This window comes from Scatophagus argus, chromosome 17 (genome assembly GCF_020382885.2).
Source record: "Scatophagus argus isolate fScaArg1 chromosome 17, fScaArg1.pri, whole genome shotgun sequence".
Classification (NCBI taxonomy): domain Eukaryota; kingdom Metazoa; phylum Chordata; class Actinopteri; family Scatophagidae; genus Scatophagus; species Scatophagus argus.
Window position 1 is genome coordinate 8,426,729 of NC_058509.1, and position 24,320 is coordinate 8,451,048.

The 24,320-nt window shown below is 40.5% G+C and overlaps 1 protein-coding gene and 2 non-coding genes across 3 annotated transcripts; all 3 read right to left on the minus strand.

The window, feature by feature from the left end:
• Positions 1 to 269: 269 nt before the first annotated feature.
• On the minus strand, positions 270 to 10,740 carry clptm1l (CLPTM1 like). Its single transcript, XM_046418321.1, has 18 exons — positions 10,450 to 10,740; positions 9,014 to 9,240; positions 8,747 to 8,841; positions 8,226 to 8,415; positions 7,659 to 7,843; positions 7,397 to 7,475; positions 6,947 to 7,064; positions 6,727 to 6,821; positions 6,126 to 6,210; positions 5,505 to 5,608; positions 4,867 to 4,932; positions 4,252 to 4,302; positions 3,855 to 3,937; positions 3,697 to 3,731; positions 3,478 to 3,533; positions 2,635 to 2,679; positions 2,350 to 2,465; positions 270 to 2,249 (listed from the first exon to the last, which is right to left on the minus strand). The coding sequence occupies exons 2-18, from the start codon at positions 9,176 to 9,178 to the stop codon at positions 2,165 to 2,167; spliced, it is 1,653 nt and encodes a 550-aa protein (XP_046274277.1). The 5' UTR covers positions 9,179 to 9,240; positions 10,450 to 10,740; the 3' UTR covers positions 270 to 2,164.
• A 366-nt stretch (positions 10,741 to 11,106) lies between these two features.
• trnah-gug lies at positions 11,107 to 11,178 on the minus strand. The gene has a single exon. It is a non-coding gene; the product is annotated as a tRNA-His (tRNA).
• Positions 11,179 to 11,546: 368 nt separating this feature from the next.
• trnah-gug lies at positions 11,547 to 11,618 on the minus strand. Its single transcript has one exon. It is a non-coding gene; the product is annotated as a tRNA-His (tRNA).
• Between the last annotated feature and the right edge of the window lie 12,702 nt (positions 11,619 to 24,320).

Sequence of the window (24,320 nt, forward strand, 5' to 3'; positions counted from 1 at the left end):
AATCCCCTATTTATCTTGCCAATTTTAGAATATGCTTGCAGCTTTTTTCTTTACAAATAAATGTAATATTTTCATTTTTTTTAACCAAATAGCCATCCTAACTTGAATCTATATGTAAGTTTAAATTAATTTGAACAGATGCATTTTAAGTTGAATGCTAGTTAGAACTATATACCAAAGAATCTACATATATTCTCCTGCACCTATTATGACTTAAAACCAAAACTGTGTTGACTATGTAGAATATAAAAACATCCAGAGGTTTTAAATCCAATGCAAACAACATGTTTATTCAGTCAATTTTATTTCATCTCAATCAAAGACACAAAAATTTCAATAAGTAAAACCATTTCAAGGCAAATTTCTGGAAAATTTCTGGAAAATTTCTCCTGGCTGCATTTACACAGGAACAGAAAGTGTGGGTTGGATTTTTGTATACAGACCTAACATTATCCAAGGCTGATTAGGCTGATAGTAGTCTTTCTATTAAAAAAAACAACCTAAAAAGACAAAATAACATTATATATAACTATGACAAAAAAAATGAACTGTAACTGAAAGCCTAGGTGTAGTAATACTTTCCTCAAGTCTTACAATTCATTGTTTCCCCTACAATGTCAGTGTCTATTTAAAAACATCAGATGTGCCATTTAGGCTCACAAACAGTTTAAAGAATCATTCTCACATTTGGCACTAACATATTATCTTGGCCCTGATATGTAAAAAAATACTCGAGCAGGTAAAAACTACAAAACCAGAGTGGATGGAAAGGACAGTATGGCTTTCAGTGACACCCTCCTGTGTTATAATGTAATAAAGTTCAGCATCATTTAACAAGTGGACAGAGCAGGAGACTCAGACAGCTCAACTTAACAGATTCTAGAACTGTTACGCTTAAGACTGTGGTTAGGCAATTTAGCCCTGTCGCCACGGCAACAAATTGGAATAGTCTGTTAGGACTGCAGCCATGACTCCGGAACGGCAACAAGTCTTCTACTGTGCTTCTGTTACAGTCAGCCATATGTGCATAGGTGGAGGGTACATTAGCAACAAGTTAAGATTTTGGGTGCCCCCATTCTTTAACTCCTGACTCAGTCGTCTTTTTTTTTTTTTTTTTGAAGCATATCCGTTTTATGTTCTCACTTTAAAACGGGGTCTGTCATTCTGGCATTTGTCCCAGGTTATGTTTGCTTTGTCTACATGAGAGTTTAGAACCAAAACCCATTCGTGCTTTCTAAGAGGTAAATTGTTAACAGCATTTTCAGCAAGCATTTTTTAAACATAATTAGAACAGTTTCATAGAATTTCTAGATTAACACTCACATTTTGCATCGGGAATGTTTAACCAAGCTAACAACGCATCCCCTTGTTGTCCACATGGCCCAGTAGTATCCACTTTTGCCTATTGCAGCTTTCGTGTTTTATCAAAGCTACAATAATAACCAGTTTCCCTTCAACATCCAAACTATAATTATGACTGGGCAACTCTTTTTTTTTTCATAAAGCTCAGATGTATCTGGCTTGGCGATTAGGGATTAACAATATGGAAAATTGATATTTTTAGATTCTGATTCCCCCAAGCAGTCTGAACCAGACTCTCTCAGTTAATTGGAATTTGTCCACATGTTTAAAATGACAATAATCCCTTTTTGACATTGTATTTAGAATTATGAAAATATTTTACAGTGGTTCTCAAGAGGCAACTGCAGCTTAAAATGGGCGTCCAACCCAATGTGATATATCATTAAAACTCATTAAAACATTAACAGGATGGAGCTGTTCCAATACACAAGGAGTGCGACTGGTTTTGTGCATTGACATGATGGTTTGAAAAAAGGAAGAGCAGAATATATGGCTGAGAAGGTTTGTACTGGACATTCACACCAATCAGAAATCTTTTTTTTTTCTTTTTTCTTCTTTTTTTGAGATTGTTGCATCAGTTTGAAATGGGTCAGGGATTTATCTCACTGTTCTTCTGCACAATGCAAAACAAAAAAAGAGATAAACTGATGTAGACCTGTCAACACTTTGCACTATGGGACGGGGTGAAAAGTCCAAAACCACGAGGGTGTTGATGCACCTGGTCTGTTTGCCAGATGAGATCAGTGGATACCAGTTGACCGAAGACAAAACCTGCCAGAAGCCAAAAACAAGTCTTCCATCTTTAGTCCTTGTGGGACTTTCCTTTGGGCTTTTCATCGTAAGAAACTCCATATTCATTTACTCTCGTTTTGTCCACTGGGTAGAGCCTGGGGAAGGGGAGAGAGAGAGAGCCTTAGTTTAGGAAGCTGTTGGGTACGTTATGTTGGCGACTTATGAATCGTGTGTTGGTGGTGTTTGTGTGTATACCATCTCTGGTAGAGGTAAATCAGAAACACCACATCATCTCTGAAACAGGCCAGTCTGTGGGACGTCGGCATGGTGATGATGAAGGCAAACACATCGTCGATGAAGGTGTTGAATGCCTGGAAACAACCAATCAATATCAATCACTTAATCGTTCAAAAAAATGCACCAATTACTACTCAGGATATTCAGTGACAGTGCCTTCAGTGAGCTTTATTTAACGTAACGAAATGAAATGCAGAAAAATTGTTATAACACAAAACTCAGTATCTGCAGTTGTGTTCTCACCTTATACATAAAGGCTTTCCAGGGTAGATGGGCCACAGATTTCAGCTGTTGAGTTAAGCATAACAAGTCAGTGGGATTTCTGAATCAAAATCAATGCTGTGGCACAAATTAGGTTCTGAACAATTCTGTTTCTGTTGAGGAATTTTTGTCCTCTAGCAGTGCTATGGAGCTGTTCTCCTATGAGTGAGTCCCAGAGTGGAGAAGGAAATGCATTTGGCACGTGTGTCGAGACTGGTTTGTGGTGGGGTCTGACGTATTTTCAACAGGAAGAAAGTGTCGCTTGACACATTCCTTTAATGTCCCACATTGTGACTAAATAATAATAATAATAATAATGTGAATAATGCCGTGGATAGTTTTCAATCCACACCAACTCCACACCTGACAACAGACATTTACTGAACAAAGATACAGAATGGGTTAAATATATGAGACAAACTGGGGGCTGACCAGTCACTAGATATGGTTAAAAAGTTAAAAACATATAAACAGTGGGGCATCTGTTTGATTTAAACAGCTGTCTGTGCGGACAGGTGACAGACATACACTCAGTGGTGCCTGGTTACCATGGAGCCAACTGAAAAACCTTTGACTGAAGCATAATTTTAAAACACACGACTGCTTAATATCTGCTGAGCCCCCCACCATGTACCATCCTTTAAACCTCAGTGATACACACAATGCCTTTTAGTGACTAACACAGAATGTAAACTTTTTTTGCCTGTTTTCTTCCCTTAGAGCTGAGATGTGGCACTAAATTTTAAATGATATAATATATTTTATTCATTACCACCTTTTAAAATTTCAGGAAAAGCAAGACCACACTGACCACGATGAACTGACCTTATAGTTGACGAACAGCTGAGGAAGCATGAAGAGGAAGCCAAAGGCATACACACCTGGAACAGTCGTGCACATGTTGAAAAGCCTCTTATTTTCAATCAAATAATGGAAATCAGTGACAAAAGGAGGTAATCTACTTGTAATTATAATACTGTCAATAGTGAACTGGTCAATTCATTTGTCTCATCCGAAGTATTCAAGGTCTTAAAAAAAGCTTACCATTAACCAAACTGTTGATCAACCACGAGTACCAACTAAAACAGAGACAGAGAAAAGAAAAAGAGATGATCATGTAACGACTGATGCGATTAATGACACCAGTACCACATTAATGAATCTTTATTTTGCAGTATTTGCATGTCCACACACACCCCTACCTCTTATAGCGTAGGAATATTAGAGCATACACAGCCCCTCCAATACATAATGGGTAAAGGAGATAGGAGAGATACTTCATGGCCTGCAGAGAAATACACGCACATAACAATCGGTGTGCATCCACTTACAGCATTATCTGTACTGTCCAATAACAATAATTCAGCAAATGAATTATCTGATTCTAAATAAGACATGAATTTATTTCAGATTTTACCTCTTAAGGCTAAGATAAATTATGTTTTTTTGTGTGTGAGTTTGGCTGAACTGCCCATTTAGAGAATAAAGTATGCGTAAACTTACTTAAATGAAAATCTCCAGTAAAATGCTAAAAGTGATGTTACACTCAGGCTCACTTAAGTATGGTTTACTGTAATATGAGAGTCTGTGTGGTCTTACCAGAGTGTCGTACTGCTCTGTTCTCCGCTCTGATTCATCTAATTTCCCAAACTATTCAACAGCAAAGAAAAAAAAAGAGAGAGTGAGGCGAGCAGCTCTGAAATACAGGAAAATGTTTTGGCCAAAGGGACAATTACGTATTATCCTACCTACACTTCTGCCTTTGTTTATTCATTTATCAGAGATACAAAATGTGGCTGTAGCTCTGGTACCTGCTCTGTGCTTTCACTTTCAAACCTCAGTAATGTGATCGAGAGACTCCATTACAGCAGCAGGCAGGGAGAACGAATAAAATTTACTAAAAGGAGGCTGTGCACAGGAGTTAGAGTAGAGGACATGGTACTGATGGTTAGAGCTGCCACGTTTAGCGGATTAATCAATTAGTTGCCAACCATTTTGATATTTGATTCATCTTTTCAGTCATTTGTCAAGAAATAATGTCAGACATCTGCTAATTCCAGCTTCTTAAATGTGCTTTTTGTTCGCTGATAAACAAAGAGTCTTTGAGTTTTTGGACTGCCAGTTGGACATAAGACACAGCTTGAAGATGTCACCAACCAAGATTTGATTTGTACTGATATTACTCATAGAAAAAAACATCACACACACACATACCAGGAATGTTGGTTTGCCTCCTTTCCAGAAAACCTGAATTTTAAAGGCCTTCTTCACTTTCCATACCTGCAATAAAAACAATACCAAAACACTAACTATCATGCATGAATCAGTGAGAATCATAGAACTTATTCTTATAAACTCCATTAGAAAAATGGTGTTAAATGATGTTAAAATGGAGAATTAGATCATTATATAAGTATATGATATAATTATGTAAACTGAGGTGTTGGGTTAACTGAACTTTGCCACATTTTATCGGCACACATGGGAGTGTCAAACTGAAACCTTAGAGCAAAATATTTTGCCTAAAAATGTATAATAAACGAAACTTTTTTTTTTTTTTTTTAAATTATTCTTAACTACACCACCTACAATAACAACATTATGTCCAGGATTGCAAATGTAACTGTGTGATTATGAGCAATTCAAGAGTTGTAAATTAAACTAAAAATGCAAAAGGTTAAATTAATTGCATTCGGAATATCAATTCCATTTTCAAACATATCACATGTAATTCTATTGCGGCTAATTCAGATGAATTCGTGCACTTGTTTCTATTCAGTTCTGAATGTGTGTAGGCTGTTATTTGCATATCTTCTTCAGCATGTTTGTGTATCCAGTCTGTGTCTACTCACTTCAATGATGGAGCCGATGCCAGCAGGGATGAGGACAAGCAAGCTGGTCTGCTCGTCCAACAAATAGAGGAAGATCACGATGGTGCTAAAACATCGCCAGAGCACTGAAAAACAAAACACACAAACATAAACTGGGACAGCTTTTCCTCGGCTACTGCTGGTCAAGATTTAATCCTTTTATCCAGCAGCCATGACAATTTCGAAGCATTTGCCAGTCAAGTTAGTCAATAAATCAAGTTAGTGCCAGAGACATGGATATACACAGTTGCAGTGCAGGAGAAACGTCTAGCCAAACAATTAGAAAACTGTTCACAATCATTACGTGTAAGCCTCTTGCTTATACTGCTGTGAGCAAAATATTCATTTGCTCATACTCCCCATTATGTGGCCACCCAGCAGCCCAGATTCACTGAGTCAGGTCATATCAACATGCCGCTGATGCTTGGTTTCACCTAGATTCACTTGTTTCACACATTTTTCTAAAGGACTGACAGTTACACACTGTAATGTACCTGCTCTACTGAATCACAACAGCAAATCCACAGTGTGCAGCTGAATCTCTATTCGTCGTATTTGTTTCCTGTCCAGGATTGTGTTTTTCGTGAGAACAAAGTTACCTACCTGCTTTGCTGGACATTCCCACCATGCTTTTCTTCTGCTTCCAGAAGCTGATGTCATTCTTGAATGCCAGGAAGTCAAAGAGGAGCTGAAATAAAATATAAACTTTACTCAGCTTTGTCAAGGTACAGTTTATTAACCATTTACACTAAGAATGCCTCAGAGCTCTCTTTGTTTTATTATCGAGAATTGGCAACAGTTTGCTTTTTATAAATACATCACCTAAGAATCAGACTTGCAGAGCCAATAACTGATTACACTGTGTGTGGTGGTGATACAACTTTAGATTTTAAGATCCCAGGAACCTTTATTGATCGGCCTGTTGTGATGATTTGATGGGCTTGTTGGAAAGTTTCAAAACAGAAAAAAAAAATCCTATTCAACTAATCAGGAATGTATTCACACATCAAGAACTGAAAGTCATGAGTGCAAATGAGAAAGAAACGTACCAAAACTCTGCTGAATTTGCCTCAGGATCAATGAAGTATCTAGCTAACTAGCCAACTAGCTAGCTAGCTATCCAGCTATCTACTGACCTTGGAGCTCTGTTCTCTGTAATTGTTTTCCAGTGTAATGTGGTGTAGTCCTCTGTATCAAGACTTACGTGGAAGGCAGCAACAAAGAAAGTGAGAGCCAGGAAGTACAGGTTGGTATCCACAAAGATTCCTTTAATCTCATCAGCATCTTTTTCTGTGAAACCTGCAACACATACAAGAACACAGACAGAGAAGTGTACATGACCTATAAGGCTTCTAGACAGTGTATGTGTGTGTGTGTGTGTGTGTGAGAGAGAGAGAGAGAGAGAGAGAGAGAGACCAACACACCAAACTGCTGCAGAGAGTAAACAGCATCTTGCATGTGGATCCAGAACCGCAGCCTCCCAAGAGAGATAGAGTCGTAGGAAATGGTCAGAGGGAGCTCCGTGGATGTACTGTTGATTTCCTACACACACACACACACACCACATACATAAATTAATTATGACAAATCAATATAACCTTATCTTATAAAGTCAATATTTGTAGATCTGTACTGTACTGGCCTCCAAACGTCTAATGTCATAAATACTTTTACATCTCTTTGACATTTAGAAGAGAATAGGGTTGGCCGTTTGTTATTCTGAGGCAGGAAGTAAGTCATGTCTGACACAAGGACACTGAATCATTGAGTTACGGTATGCACTAAGTGTTTGTATTTTCCTCTAAACAAGTTCGGTAAGAGAGTGAACAGCAGAAAGTGTTTTATATAATATTGATTTAAGCGTAAAAGCTCACCACAAGGTCCTTGACCCTGTTGCTGAGCTCATCGACAAACAGCAGAGGTAGATAAACCATCTTCTTACCATTTTGAAATCTGAAACACAGAACATATCCACCAATTTAAAAGTTTTGCTAATCTGGACTGGACTGCTGTTAGACTATCATGCATTACTCAGAAAAATCTGTCTTACGTTTTTTGACTACACTGGACTCAATGTGTACAGTATCGTGACACTCAGAGAGGTGTGAGTGTGTGTTTCTGTGTACGGTATCTTACACTCTGAGGTATCTGTGGACGTCACCGGGCAGGTATTCTTTGTCGAACAGGAAGTGGTCGCTCACAATGTTGAATGTCAGGCGGGAGCGCCAGTGGGAAGTCGGGTGATCCGACGTGGAAGTGTGACCGCCTGCCGTGGGGTTACCATCATGCTGTTTCTTCTGCTGGGCTCCTTCTCTCTGACCCTGTGTGCCATCGCAGAAATTTGACCATAACCTAAAACAAACCAGCTCTTCTGTTTCTGTACTGTTACGAAAATGTCAGCTGAGTAGCGGAGAGAAGTTACAAAAACTGATAACAAAATTACAAAATAAAACACCTGCTACAACTAAAATGAACTAATAATGTAAAATGTTTATACATCATACAAAACAATTTCTGAAGGTGCTTTAAAGTATAAAAATGAACAATTAATCACAAAGGTATCTTTTTACAGTATTTTTCCGTGAGTTGTATGATAGATGTATGTAATTGCAGCTTCTTCCTATGAACTTAAATACCCATGTCTTTCTTCAGAAAACATTATCAACTTTCACCTTCATCCTGAACTTTGGAACAACCCAGTACCTGCGTTTGATCCTCCCCAGATATCAAAGAGATCTCAGGCGGTTTAGGGACCATGAACGTGGTGAGCTGAGCCACCAAGTGAACCTGATGTGGATCCTGCCACGGGGTGACACCAGCTTGATGGACGAAAATTAGTGCATATAAAGTTCCATTGTTGCGGGTCTTCTTGGGGAGGGACACTTTTACTATCCTGGAGGAAAAAAGAGAGGATGATGAAAAGAAGGATGGTAACTACAAAGTTTAAAAAAAAAAAACTTTACAACTTTTTCCTACAAATTTCCTGTTATCATTAAAATATGACTACACTCTAGCACATTTGATTTAGTACCTAACAAGAATGACATCCATTCATCTGAATAATGAATTAACACATTAGGGTTCATTAAAGTAAATTGTCATTCAGCTCATGTACAGCTTTGAATCTGACTCGTCCAATCAGATTGGAGGACAGAGTAAATTTATTTCCAAGGCTTATCATTACTCTACTCTGTCATTTAAAATCTAAAAAGAGAGCCACCAACCTCTCAAACTTGCTGTTGACATCAAACTTGTCCTCTTTGTGGATCAGGGTATGCCCTCCTTCTGCATTGGGCCGCAGTGCAGTATAGATACTCAACTGGATACACACAGAGATATTATGCACACATATTATTACCTTTATACATTATACAATTGGCCTTGTCCCTGCCTTGCAAATTAAACCAAACCACCTACACACACAGTTGAACAAAAAGGTCTTGGGAACAAAACTGAACAGTGACAACACTCGTCTCTCCCACATTACTGACCTGTAGTTTCGGGTTTCCTGCCAGGAAGGGTGTGATACATTTGTCACCTTTGGGGTTGTCACAGGGTTTAGTGTAAACTATCCCGTACATCACCCAGCAGGTGTGTAGCACATACACCACAAACACCCCCACGATCAGGGTGGTAAACGATGATTTCAGGAACATGATGCTAGCGATGCGTCGTTACGTAGTCTCCCTTCGGCTAGCTGACGAGCTGGGCCATATGTCTGCCAGTGAGGAGTCATAGATAGAGCGTCAGTGTGCAGTATGAAGCCGATTCAAACTCTGTAATTTTGTAGATGCATTTCGTTTGGTATAACTTCTGGAAGAGAGTCAAGAGTGAGGAGGGAATTCAGCTAATGTGACTGTTGGCACTGGTGGGTGTTTAACAGTGAGGACAACGACTCCCAAGGTCTCACGCCACTTGTCTTTTGTTTTGATTGAGAGACCCTGGTGGCAGAAACTACATACTGTGTGTTTAATTCACTTCTTAACAACTTGTCATCTGATATATTAAATGACACTGCATGGCCAAAGGTATGCAGACACCCAAATAATGCACCCATATGTGCCATATGTGGGCTTTCCACAGCTTTTTGGAGCATGGCTGCTGGGATGAGTCCCCACTGCAGGAAGTTAATTTCTTTATGGACCTGGTTTTGTGCCCAGGGACATGGTCATGCTGAAATAGGAAATGGCCTTCTGCGAACTGTTGATTTTTAAGTGAACAGCGGTGTCGTCATACCTTTAATCATGCAGTGGTTCACATAAACTGTTTGACAACATGTTTTCCTGCGTAAAACAAGTTTGTTTGGTTTTTTTTGTCAATTATTCAATAAGAACGGCATACAGCAGGTTAAGGACATTTGCCAGAACTTGCTCATCCAGTTTTGGGTTTCTGCTCCATGCTACTCTACGACTGAAATGAAAAGTGAATGGAATCATGGCCTCACATCTACATTTAACATTAGATGGTGGGTGATAAGACTATAGGCTTAGCATCGACAAAAAAAACTCAAAAAAGGCACATGGTTTACTGCCGCTGATTTAATGTGGCCACTTTACTCAGTCACTAGCAGAGTTGTCAGACTTGTCAGATTTATTCATTTGCCTGAAGTGACAGTACATAGTAAAAAAGTGCTAATTCACTACCATTCGATTGACTGATTATCAGTAAGGCAGAGGCAATCTGAAGCCCTGTAACTTCCATAAAGTACCCTCAGAGACAGTTGCTGTCAAATTGTCCATAAGGCTGTCTTTCTATTTATCTATCTCTCGTTCATCTCTTTTTTGTTTTTGCTAGGCACGCCGAAACAAAGATTCCTTTTCTAATTTCTGATTTTTTGAAATGCTCTCTTCTAACACAGCATCGGTGGTGCAATATTTGTACGCATACAAATTAAAACAAAAAATACAGACGTTAACGTTAAACCTACCGGTGTTATAATCTGGCAGGCTGTCAGTGACAGGACACTCTCAGCTGGATCATTGGCTGGTTAATGTCCACTCACTTTACCGAACATGCCAGGTAGTACGAGACGACGACATCGTTTCTTCAACACCATCCACCGTCTGTAGCTGAGGGCATGTGCCGTCTACTCGACTGGCCTCTCCATTCAGAAAAAAAGAGATGTGATCTTCCCGAAAATTGTTGTCTGTAAGCGTGAGGTGGATTTACGTTTCCGCCATTCGCTTCCTGGTTGGTCTCTTGGATGAGATTTGGTGGGTGGTAACGCGAGACTTCACTTCACTGAGTCACTGAGGATATACAGTACAGTACACAGGAGCGAAACAGTTATTCAGCCCCATTAAAAGTTGTAACATTTAGTAGACACTAGCTTTGTAGACGTTGTAGACTAAGACTTTTTCTTTAACGTACGACGGGATTTCCCGTTATAAGTTAAGAGATTCATTAATGTTATATAGCCTATATTTTGAATTGCGAGGACAATAAAAGCATTCAGGAAACAAACAAAACCGGGGATGCACTTTGTGGTTCGGTAAAGTGCTTCAAACCAGACTGCTCGTCCAATGAAAGTATGAAGGTGATTTGTTTGTTCAGTTTGTAAGCGAAATATATCGTTAAAACGAGCTGCCGTGACCCGGATTCGAACCGGGGTTGCTGCGGCCACAACGCAGAGTACTAACCACTATACGATCACGGCTGGCCGCCGACTTCGTGATGCGACGACTCCACAAACTGTGTTATCTTACGTCATTTTCACAACATCAAACACTTTTTTATGCTCTTACTTTGATATTCATGCGTTGATGCGTCGAATCTCGCAATAAGCCGCTGAGTAGGACTATTGCGAGATGTATAACTTGTATGATTTTACATTTGTACCGTTCACACGTCACCACTGCCTTCTTTATCAAGAAAGGCATCGGTGGAGGCAGGGTTGCTCATAATGTCTTATGAATTTGTTCATCACCGAAGAACTGGGTTAGATTATATTATCATACTTTCTAAAGGTTTCAACTCTCCTCTCCTCGTGTAATCATGCCTTTCTGTAAATCTGTTAAAAGACGTTGCCGTGACCCGGATTCGAACCGGGGTTGCTGCGGCCACAACGCAGAGTACTAACCACTATACGATCACGGCAGGCCATCAAGTCTGACATGAGTGAAACATTGAACAGAAACAAATCTACACCGAATTTGGTATAAAACCCTCAAAGCAGGGGTATAATACATAGGTAATGCATGTTGATCTATTCACCCATCAATTCGACTCTCACACTTTCAAACAGGATACAAACGCAGGGTTCTTTTTTTTTTTCTCAAATACAGATTGCATACGAAGTATTTTATATATCCAACAAGGAAAGCCTCACTTAAATGAAAAATCCCCTTTTCAAGAATATCCTGGCCGGAATAGGCAGCAATAACAGTGAGTTAGACAGAGTAAAGCAAGCTAATTATTCTTTTGAGTATGGACGAATGTCAGACTTGATGGGTTTATTTATGTTTGAACAATGCAAAGGATATTTGTTAGGCTACAAACTTTATAGTATTTTTAAATTAGTTTACTCAGCTTTTTTGTCCACTGGCCAACTGAACTCAGATTCATACAATAATCTTATTAGTTCATAAAATAATCAGATTAAGTTGAAATTTAATGCAGTTATATAAATGTAAAGGTTCATGTTTTAGAGTTTTACACACCGTCTTAAAATTCTCAAGTTTGGCAAGAGCAAGACATTTTGGTTTCTGTGTTCTTAAATGCCTACTGTGAAAATCAAAGCATCGACATATAAGGCTATATAAAGACTCATTCACAGTATTTCACAGATGATCATACTGTAAATTCAAGCTCATCCAGCTTTGGTTGCACAAGTCTTGTCATGACTGCTCTTCCCACACCAAGGCCAGGAAATGTATTGCACATTTTCAAGCTTCCCACACTGTTGTCGTCAACCTGGGTGTTCCTGAGCTAACACCAAACCTCCCCTCATCCCACGTTGCCCCAGCAGCCCCAGTCAACAGCGTATAAAATGAGCCACAGCCTGTTTATTTTGGGACTCTGGGCTTATTATCATAGAAATAACCGATTTCCCTCATAGCAGTGTAGGGAATGTCTTCCTGAATTTATTTTAATTAAAAACACACTGTCATGTACCACAGAGGTTGTGTGTTAAGCAGAGAGAATGATAACAATAACCTTGACAACAGAGGCTGAAGGAGAGTTTTTTGTTTCCTGGGGGTAAAATTATTTAACAGCTCATACACATTTCTCATGCATAACCTCAGGGCAGGAAAAATACAAGTGCATCAGTGATTATTTTTGCATTCACCCAAATCTACAACAGTGACTGTGACATTTAATCAGTGACATTTAACCAGACACCAGTCATCCCTAAATGACATCCAAACCTACTTTAATCAACCTGTGCTGAAGAAGGTCACGCTCACTGGTCTCTGTGACTTCAGGCCAAGTGGCACTGACCTCAGTCTAAATGAAGTCCTTGTATCTCTGAGTATTTTTTTTATCTCACATCTTAAGGCCTGGCTCCTTAACCCCCTGTAGTTGGACCAATGGGAGGTCGGGGGGGTGGAGGGTCTGCTGTGTCAACACGGTCCCATACTTTGTGTAAGAACTTCAGTGAAATCCCAGCGTCTCTGCCCTCAGGATACTGTCTGTGTGATGCACAGTAGCTGTGGATTCAGAAAGATCATCCTGGAAGTGCTCTGTGGGCAAATTTCCTTGCAGAACATCACTTCATAAATCTGATGGTGTATGTTATTAGACTTACTGTGACCCCACCAGCCTTTGCTGTATCAATTGAGAGAGATGTGGTGCTCTGTCCCCTTCTCCCTGTACACCAATGGTCAGGGTCAACCCTTTTGGACCTCGTGCACACAGATGAAAATGACTCTCATATGTGTGCTATGAACTGCCATTTGCAGCTGAAAAAACCAACTAAAAGGTGAGGATGCAGTTATCTACTAGAAACCCAGAAATGTTCTGTGATATTGCATGTGAATGATATGACTCTCCCTGATTTGTATGTGCTCTGGTAATTTGTTTTTATTTGGCTTCTTATATGATACTGTCAGCTGCCTTACTGCTGCTTTTCTATCAAAGATCAGATTGGAGTAGTAGAAGTATGTACACTACTACTACTGTTACTACTGTAGTTTTTTGAAGGATTGTACTTTCAATATTTTCATTTTGTTACTTCATGATTCCACTCCACTACTTTTCTTATGGAAATATATTTTTACATTATTAAACATACAGTGTACTCTACTCGGTGTACTCATCACATTTTAAATAATTTTTGAGTTGTTAGCAGTTCATAAGAGTGTTTTCCTCTTGACACTTCTTCAGTAGTTTCATTTACGTAACTAAACAAGGTTTAGCAATGCAAGAATATCCAATATTTCACAGGAGACTCAAGATTCAGGATTGCTTTTCTGCTCTTTGCAGATGATCTGGTTCTGTTAGCTTCACCAAAGCTTTCGCTTAACATCAGTGGTCATGAGCTTTGGATGTACTGACTGGAAAAATCAGATCACAGATGCAAGTGGCTGAAATGAGTTTCCTCCACTGGATGGCAGGGCTCAGAGATTGGGTATGGTTCTCAGACATCGGGAGGGAGCTCAGAGCGGAGCCGCTGCAACTGCTTTGTGTTGAAAGGAGTCGCTTGTGTTAAGACCCCAAAAAGGAAGAATAAAAAGTTTAGTTCAGTCTTTACTTTACACAAAACCATATACAATATGTACAAGGGAATTTAGTCAGAGTGCATTCTTTTCCATTAAAGCAGAATTCAACAAAGGAGCCAGATGGCAAGTGAGCAGCAAACCTGAACTCAAAACACAAGAGTTAATCCAAATACCACATGAGCAAGGTAAGCTGAAAAGCAGCCCAACATGGATACCACAAACAAGAGTCTAATCCAGTAAAGGTGGAGGACCAGTCCTTAAATAGTCATAGTGTTGAATGGGTTGATTGGCCAAGATAAGGAACAGGTGTGCAGGAAGGAAGGTGACTGGAGCAACACAAGGACTGCCCAGCTCTGATTGGATACACACCCAGCCATTCACACATACAGGAGAAGAGAGGGGAAGAGAGGGAGAAACAGACAGGAAATACAGAAAAAACCACACACAATCCCAACAAGTTGAGGTGGTTTGGTTATCTCATCATGATATGGGCTACCTTGCTTAGCTTGCTGCCACAATTTTCCTGGGTAAGTGGAAGAAGGTGGATGGATGGGTAGTAAGGTAGTTAAAACTTGCTGCATCTCAAGCTGCTACAACATAAAATACTTACAGTGTGATGCATCAGTTAACTATCTCACAATAATAATTTATCTGTTGTGAGGGAAATTTTTGCGTAGAACCAAAACTTATCCTGTTGATACTTTAGCTATATTTTTCTTCTCATACTTTACTTAAGTTAGATTTTGAATGCAGGACTTTTAACTGTGATGGTATATTTTTGCATTGTTGTATCAGTACTATTACTGAGGTAAAGGCTCTTAATAATTCTTCCACTTCTGTAAATTTATCAGTATTTGAGTGTTTTGAGTTTTGAGAGTGTATTTCAAGGACTTATTCCATTGTTGTAATGACTGAAACTCCAACCAAAAAGAGTTAAGAAAGCATTAAGAAAAGGAATCTGCATTACAGCCAAGCTTCCCAAAAGTCGTGAAACACTCAGTCTGTGTTTCTGAGCCTTTGGGCGGAACAGTACGTCAGGGCAGAACTTTCCCTGATGCATTTCAATCCCATTTACTTGTCAGAAGTGATTAAAAAGCTTCAGCCTAACCCATACCAGTGATGTACTTGTTCCCTTCCCTCAGGAAACCTGAGTCACATACATTAGCTAAATTGCAGAATTTTTGCTCCCCTGTGAGCCAGAGAGCGGGCAGAGATCCTCAGGCAGATTCTTCTAACTGTTCCTCAGTCCCACTCTGAGACGAAAGGTGACCGAACTTTTTGCTCTCAGGGCTTCCTGACTCTGAAACACCCAGCTGAGGAATGTTACGCCTGCAAATTCACTGTCTTTTAAATCACATGTCTTCTTACTTTTAGTCATGAAAAGTCATTTGTTAAGGCTGCGTTTCACTTTAATGCTCGTGTTTAATGCATGACTTTAATACAGTGGTGGAGTATTTCCATTTTTTTTTTGTTGCTATTTTATACTTCTACTCCACTGCATTTCAGAGGAAAATATTGTGCTTTTTAATTGTCGAAAGCTTTTGGAAGTAGTGTTTACTTTTCAAGTCAATATAGTTAGCATCATGTGATCTCATTACACAACATGTCCAATAGTATGTAAAGCTTTTGAAATTTCTGAGAGATTTTGTGCAAGATTTCTGGTAGCAGACAAAATTGCACTCTGAAATCAAGGTTCGTAAGGAGCCAATCTAATACAGATGGTATCTTTATTCTATAACCACTAGACTGTGTAGTCAGCGTTTATTTCATAATGATTCTTTAGAACAAACCTGTGCTGTCTTGCTTTAACTGCAGTCAATGATCTGAGTACGTCTTCCACCCATGCTTCAATTGTCAATTGTACAATTGTACAATTCTTCAATTGTACATTGTAATACTCAAAATATACAGTCAGATATACTCAAAAATACACTGATTACTGATAGGGGCATAAAAAGTCTTTTGGGGGCATAAAAAGTATTAAATCTTTTAATTCAATTTGCGAAGAATGGGAGCAAAAGCATTTATTATAAGCGTTTATTTTTCGATTGAGTGTGTTTGACTTCAGATTACCGTGATAATTAGAAGCACCATCCGCTAAAGCTGCAGTTTTTGCAAGCATCTGCTCTGCTGAAGTGTCCATTAGCACAGCAATACAAACTCCATGAGTGCTGGAGTCTGCAGAAGGTGAAATGTTAAAAAAAAAAATCAAATGTGGATTAATGAGGGCAGTAGCACTTTTTATGTCATATTCCTAAATCATGTTGACCATTCTGTTTTCACTAGATATAGTCTGAACATTTTCATATTTTAATAAGAGCCTGTGTGGCAGTAGTTAAACATTTCACCAGTCAGTGGCGCAACAGCTCCATCTACAAAAAACTGATGGATTCTGTCATTAACCATTCTGAGCCCGCAATCGTCTCCCTCTTTCTCGGTTTCCGTACGTACGCCTCCGTCCTTCCTCAATACTCTGCGATGATCCATAATCACCACTCCGTGTGTCTCCATCAACATCCATCACTCTTTATGGAGTTTCGCAGTCAGGGGCGCAAGGGAGAGAAAAAAAGTCAGCCTTCCAGTCAGGGGCAGATAGAAGGCTACTCAGCACTCAATTTCCAAATGACCTCCCAGATAGAAAGAATGTGTCCCTGTCTGCACATTTTCAGTTGTCAGTCTTGGGGTATTAAACCAGACCCCTTTGGCTCTCTGGTCTGGAGTGCCCCGCTGACCTGCTCCCTTTATTTGAATAAATTGCCTTTTTCACAAATGCATAGTTCCAGAGACATATCACCTTTCGTTCTGAACCAAACCACTGCAGTCACATACTGAATAAGATTTACTTGTTTTATCCAGATACAAAGGACTCCAGCATGTCCCTGAATATGTGAGGAGGCATGTGTTATTGTACTTAGAATTAGATATGACAACACATTATGCATTTTCGGTCTGTTTTTGAGAAAGTTGATGTCATTTTCTTGTGGAGTGCCAAGGAAGCAATTACATAAAATGACAAAAAGGATTAAGGGTGTCAACTACACAACCAAAGATGTGTGACAGGTGAGAATCAGTGCAGTTGGGTGGTTATAAGTCGGCGCATGTATGTGACACTCTACTACAAGAACCCCATATGTGCCTGACTGCTCCAGCACTTTGATTAAAGCTCAGGGTGTGGAGCAAAGGTTAGTAACACCAGCAGGGGAGCAGTGACACCGCGGACCGGCTGGAGTTTTCTCTGGTGTGATGGTTTATGAGGTGTCCTGTATCGTTGGTGCAGTCACACTACATGAAAAGTTTGCAGTATGCATTAGTCCAGTCAACAATAACGCATACTGCAGGTAGGTCAAAATGCATCACATTAATCTTATGAGTCCTTCATTTAGTGGTACATTGTGCCTGTCAGCCTGATGGTACTGTACAGAGCATGTGACTGAAGTGCTGCTCCAAATTGTGCAGCATTCATAGCTGCAGGAGAGGAGTCAGCTGCGAGGTAGAAATTAATGATATCAAGGCTGATCAGTGTTTTGTGGTCTCACACAGGCTGTCTCACGGAGAAATATTACATTTTGTTTGCATATTAAAAGCTCTAATGATGCTCACCTCGTTTCTCACAGTCAGTACCCCAGATGAAATCCAGCCATGACGTTCTCAAACATGGTCTGCGTTCTTAATAACATTTTTCAAATTGTGAAATTTAAACTTTAAGGAAAATTATGCTTTCTTCCTGCCAACTGTACCGGTGTATTGAAGAATCTCTCTGTGACACATACACCTTAGAGATAAGGCTGGAAATCATTGGAGTCACCCTTTAGCTTGCATCAGTCAAGCTGTTCAGCACCAGACTTTGGAGGTTTCTGGTTGTAGGCTATACTGAGCGGCAGCTCTCAGCTGTGAGCGAGTGTAACTTTGTGAGCTTAATGCAGGGCTCTTGCTGGAAAAAAATTAAAAAAAATAAAAACAGACCAAGCGCACTCACTCAACATTTTCTGGGTCAATAACACTAAAAAAGTCACCAGTCTCCCTCCTTTCATCTCAATCAAAGCTATTGCGTTAGTAATTTAGAGCGGGCGTAAAAGGAAAATAACGTGCCTCATTTAAATGCTAATTTGTCTTCAGCTGAAGACTCAGTACAATGGCAACAGGTTGGCAGAATATGGAATATATTGTGTGAGAGCTCATAGATCACACACAAAGACAGATTCCCAACCACATTTCCCCATAAAAATCTTTTATTTCTTCATGCATCTTTTGTGTCCCAGCAGTGCTGCATAAATACACAGGAATCACTCGTCCGCACTACTGCCATGACTGAAAATCATTATTGTTGCTTCTTTTTTCAATCACACCTTCCCTGTCCGTGCTGACAGTACCTCGGTAACCTTTCTGTGGGTAGGATCTGGCAGTCGACATCCTTCTTGGCATTTGATACAAGGAACATATCTTACATGTAGGTGCAAAGCTACTGGAAAAAAGCTTTGATGAAAAGCGTAACACCTGCATTCTGGTTTAACTGGACAACATTAAGATCTCAGTCAGATCCTCATCAGACCACATCCTCAATCTCTGAATCCATCGGTTCTTGTTTGAAGACGGTTGAGCCTCTGGGGTCATAAGTTTCATGGCCTCTGGTGTAGCCAGAACGTATCCAGATAAACACACATCTGGGCCAAATCTTCTTCTTCCATTCAGTGGTCTTTGTTTAGAGTGTGATTAGCAAACTGAGACGTCCAAATGACTTTCCTGCTAATCTCTATAAACAGATATCTGCATATGAATGCAGAAAAATTAAACAGACTAACAGAAAGTCTAAATCGCTAACAAAACATCAGATGATAGCTGATGGGTTCTAAGATTGCATTTCTTCCAAATCATTTGCCTCTTTTGCTCCTCAGGTCACCAAAGTCCTCTCAGACATGATTGATCAAACAGTCGAAGTACAAATAGCGACCAGAACATTTCCTGCCATTCTTGTCATTATCTCCTATATTTGCATTTACTTGTGTTTGAAAACCTCAAACATGTCCTTTCTTTTTCCCATGTTTCCCTCTTGTCTTAGGCATTTCTTACCTCCCTCTTCCCTTCCTGTCTTCCGTGGTTGTGGTCTTCCTTCCTCCTTTCTGTCCTTCCTGTATTGATTCTGTCCTTTCATCATTCTTGTCCATTTCCCTTTTTTTTGTCCTTCATTTCTCACATTTTTTGTTCTTTGCTTCGTACCAACCTTCCCCTCCTTCCTTTTTTCAGCCCTTTTTTTCTACCATCCCTCCTCCCTTTTCAAAATGCTGATACAAATCCTTCCTTCCTCTCCTCCACTCTTGTAGATGTATAGACGTCTTCGTCCTTCGTTCCTTCCTCTTTTCTTTCCTTCTTTCCTGCTCTCTTTCTTCCATGTGATTAAGCGACCCTCCCCACACGTGCACTCACGGAGGATTTCTTTCACACTTTTTAATTTGTCCCATCTCTCCCTCTTTGGCCCCACTCTCTCACCATCTATCTGAATCTTTAACCTCTTTCAATCTGTCTCTGTGTGTCATCCTCCGTCTCTGTCACTGTTCCTCTCTCTCTGTCACTCTCCGTCTGTCTCACTCCATCTTTCTCATTCTCTGTGTCGGTCTGCAGCCACCCTCACTCTGTCTCTTTGTGATTGAGTGAGTTGAGAAGTTAGTTGGATACCCTTCTACTGTCCTCCAAGGTTAACCACATACACACACACACACACACACACACACACACACACACACACACACACACTGACCTCTCTGTGTACACCATCTCACTTTCTCTTACAGGTCTTTATACTCTTGCTGGTATTTGACATGCTCTGCTTAATGTATGGCGAACATCTATTATCACAGAATTACCTTTTGTGTGTGTGAGTGCAGGTGTGTGTTTGCATGTTTGCATGTATATGTGTGTGTGTGTGTGTCTGTGAGTATGTGTGGCAGGCTCATTTAGACTGTGGACCATATGAATTTCCATTATGCAGGCTTGACAAGGAAATGGCCCAATTTTTAATTGGTGGGGATTCGCCTGCGACACAAGGTCATTGGCAGATAATATGTCAATTATCTGTTGCACAGCTGAGAAAGCGAGCTGAGTGAGAGAGAGCGAGGGAGAGAGGGAGAGAGAGAGAGAGAGAGAGAGAGAGAGAGTGAAAGAGAAAGTGAAAGAGAGAGCGAGTGAGAGAGGGAGAGAGAGAGAGAGAGAGTGAAAGAGAGAGTGAGGGAGAGAGGGAGAGAGAGAGAGAGAGGCGAGCAGAGGATGGACATAACCTCATTTGACTTGTCAGCCATCTATCCCAGTAGTGATCTGAGAGCCCAAACCCCACAACACACACACACACACACACACACACGCACACACACACACGCACGTGTCAAAGTCACCTCCAGGCGCAACAGCAGGAACTCTTCAAAGCACCAGTCAGTTCAGTTTCTTTTGCTGGCCTTCCCCCTCTGTATGCGCTCCCAGGTTAAGAAGGTGGTTTACACTGCAGAGGAGGTGCAGCATAATGAAAACTTTTAATTCATGGTTAGCTGGTAATGCAGCTTAATCTATTTTAACCAGAACTGTTGGATTGTTTTTACCATTAAATTTTTTTTTCTATCTCCTTCCATGTCTTCTCAAACTTGGCCTCAGTCTTTTTGTCTTGAGATTCTAAAAACAAAAACATAATTTAAAGGTGAGACCAGATATTGTATACCATAGATCACAGTCACTAACATATAGCACAACGATTATCACCTGCGCCTGCTGATCCCCAGCTTTACAAGCCGGTGGTGTCAGCCATGTCCTCTCGCTCTTCCTGGACTTGTGGTTTGTTGCTCACCACACTTCACTGTACACTTGTTCACTCTACTGATGTAACTGATTTTTTATGGTCATTGATGAACACGTTTTGTTTTAGTTAAAAGTGACGTGTTGTTCTCCCCTCTTTGTCCTCCACTGGAGAGGAGGGATGGGTGCGCATGTGACATGCACGTTAAAAACAGATGGAAACTCACCCACATTCTGCTCATTTAAGCTAGAGAGCTACCTTTCTCTGTGTTTTTTTGATGCAGCTGCTCTTTCGCTCTGCTGAGGCTTCACTCAGATGTGACTTCAACACTTTCACAGACCACTGGCGTCTATACTGTGTCTGTGTGCGGGCAGAGCTTTGACTGCTTCTCCTCCCTTTCTCACCCTTCACTTCCTTTTATATCTCCCCCCTTCTCTTATCAGCCTTGTCTCTCCTCTGTCTTTTCATTCTTCTACCCCTTACTTTGTTTCTCCACACCTCACTCTACTTTTCCTCCTTTCTCTTCCACCGCCTCCCCGCTTTCCTGCTCTCCCTCCTCTTCCAATCTTTTGATCGCAACATGTGTGCCAGTTTGGACGGAGTTTCTCTGGGCGCCGTGGTGATGCCACAGTGGGTGGATCATGGAGGGAAGGCGCGATGGAGGGCCGAAGGGACAGATGCACCGAGCAAGAGATAGCAGAGGAGAGTTGGAGAGACATCTGATGTTCTCTCACTGGGGCAGCCATGAGTGTAGTTACAGTCTGTAAACACACACACACACACACACACACACACACACACACACACACGAACAGTTGGGGAATAAACACGGGAAAACTGTGCCCTCTCAAACAGAGAAAATTAACACAACAGGAAATTGGTTTCTGCTTTCTGTGCAAATGTGACTTTATGTCTCTTGATAAATGATATATAAATTATATGTGTAATTTATTTAGCAGCAAGGGGAATGAGAGTGAGGGAAAGAAGTTTACAAACTTTAATTCTTGGAGGAATAGTTTGAAATTTTGAGAAATACGGACAGTTAAATGAGAAGACGGACTCCACTATCATACCTGTGTGTTAAATATGATGCTACAGCTAGGAGATCGGTAACTTAGCTTAGCACAAAGTGGAACCAGGGGAGATGGCTACCATGAGTCTGTTCGAAAGCATCAAAATCTACCTCCAGCAGCAGCACCTCTAAAGGTCATTAACTAAAACATTTTGTTTGCGAGCTCTTCATATTTCCTTTTAGGTTGACCTCCTCTGATAATGAGTCACCACATAATAAAACTCTCCTTTGTGGTACCACCGGTACTGGTAATCAAGCCACATAGTTAGCCAGATAGATAAAGTAAGCATAACCGTATCGATGGTGGACAGTGAAGGTCAGTCAACAAATTGCAATACAATTATTGGCGGCCATACGCTGCATGTCATCACCAGCATGCACAGTCACTGCAAAACAAATGGTAGTAAATCAGCTTTATGTGTGGTAGTGATGAGAGTTTGTGGGAAAGTAGGCCTGTTTCAGCAACCCAACACTGACAGCTGACTTTCATTTATTTTGTTCACCAAAGTAGATTTTACTCACTTTAGGTGAGTGGCTGGCAGCTAATTTTGAGCCATGGTCGGGCTGTTTCTGAGCCGGGGGTAGTAACTTCCTGCAGACTCTAGTGGTCATCCTGTGTTATTACTGAGCTTGAGAGGTGGTCATAGGTGTATTATGCTGCCTGGAGCCTCATGGTTAGCATGCTTATCCTCTTCTTCTTGAAGCGCATTTTCCCAAATGTCGAAGTATTCCTTTAGACTCTCTTTCACACACACACACACACACACACACACACACACACACACATACATACATGTTTGTCCTTTTTTCTTTTTTCGGTCCGGTAAGACTCTGACAGACAGACCAGGCAACCTTGCCAACCAAGAAATCAAACGCCGGCCATGGCAGTGAGTGGCTTCTGTGATCACCGTGGACACGGTGAGACAGCTGACCACTTTGTAGTGCCCGTTTACTTTTGTTCAAATGTGTGTGTGTGTGTGTGTGTGTGTGAGCACAATTACCAGGTTCGTTTAGTGTACTGAAATCAGAGGAAAACCTTGTGTGTGGGAAAGGTTGTGTTTTCTTGGGTGTGTAGAAAGAGAAAAAAGATCAGTACCTGTGTGTGTGTGTGTGTGTGTGTGTGTGTGTGTGTGTTTGTGTTTTTCGTGTGTCCACATGTATGACTGTCTGCAGCTGAGTGTCTCCCCAGGCTTTTTTCTGATAGACCACTACTGGGTGTTGTAGAGATGAAAGGGATGCTGGGAACTCATCTCACGCTATGAATCCTGGGTAAGTGGCGTGTGATGTGAGTACATCCTCATCACTCAGTGAAAGAAGGCTTTCATCCCTTATCTGTTCCTTCTATCAGTATCCCCTCTTTCTGTCTTCTCTCCTCGTCCTCGCCCCCGTGCCTTTCTTCTCCGCTTCTTCTTCGCTTCTTCTTCAGTTTCTTCTTTTATTCTATCGTTGTATTTTTTTCTTTTCTTTTACAAGTTCATTTTTTCTTCTCATTTTCTTACCTATTTCCTTCTGTCCTTTTTATTCACCTCTTCCCCCTCCTCTCCTTTGCAACCCAAATTCCTTTAAATTTTTCTCTTCGTCTCCTCTTTTCATTTCCTTTCCACTAAACTTCTCCTGTCTCCTGTGTGTCCTCAACCCTCCTCTCTTTTGCTTTACCATTTTCTTTTCTCTTTTCTCCTATTCCTATTTCCTTTTGTCTTTTTTCTTTCATTTCATTTCCTTTCTAACCTAATCGTCAGAAATAAATGTTGGCAATGTATGTTTCTCCCAATCCACAGATATGTTAAATCTTTATGTTAGGACAATGCGAATAAGGTCTTGATTGGCTTTGGCACAATCCCCCCCCTACCATCACCCAATAAAAATCTCAGCTCATACACCTGTAATGTGAAAATAATACGATAAGTACTGTTGATGGAGGTTGATATGTCAACTTTTTATTCTGGAGACTGGATTTTTCCTTTCATCCTTTCTCCTCTGCTTACTATTTCCACCTCAACTCAACATACCTTCTCTCTCCTGCCCCTCCCCCTTCCTTTCCCTTCCTTCCTTTACCCCTTATAATTACTTCTTATCAATGTATTGTCTTTTCTTTCATCTTCTTTATATTCATTCCTTGTCCTCTTCTTTCCTTTCCTTTCGGCTCTCCTTTTCTTTCCTTTTCTTCCTGCTGTCCTCTCCTTCTTTCCTTTCCTTTCCTTTCCTTTCCACTCAACTGTTCTAAATTCTTCTCCTCTCCTCTCCTGTGAACACAAAATGATCAAAGTGACTATCCTGGCCATGACAGTTCA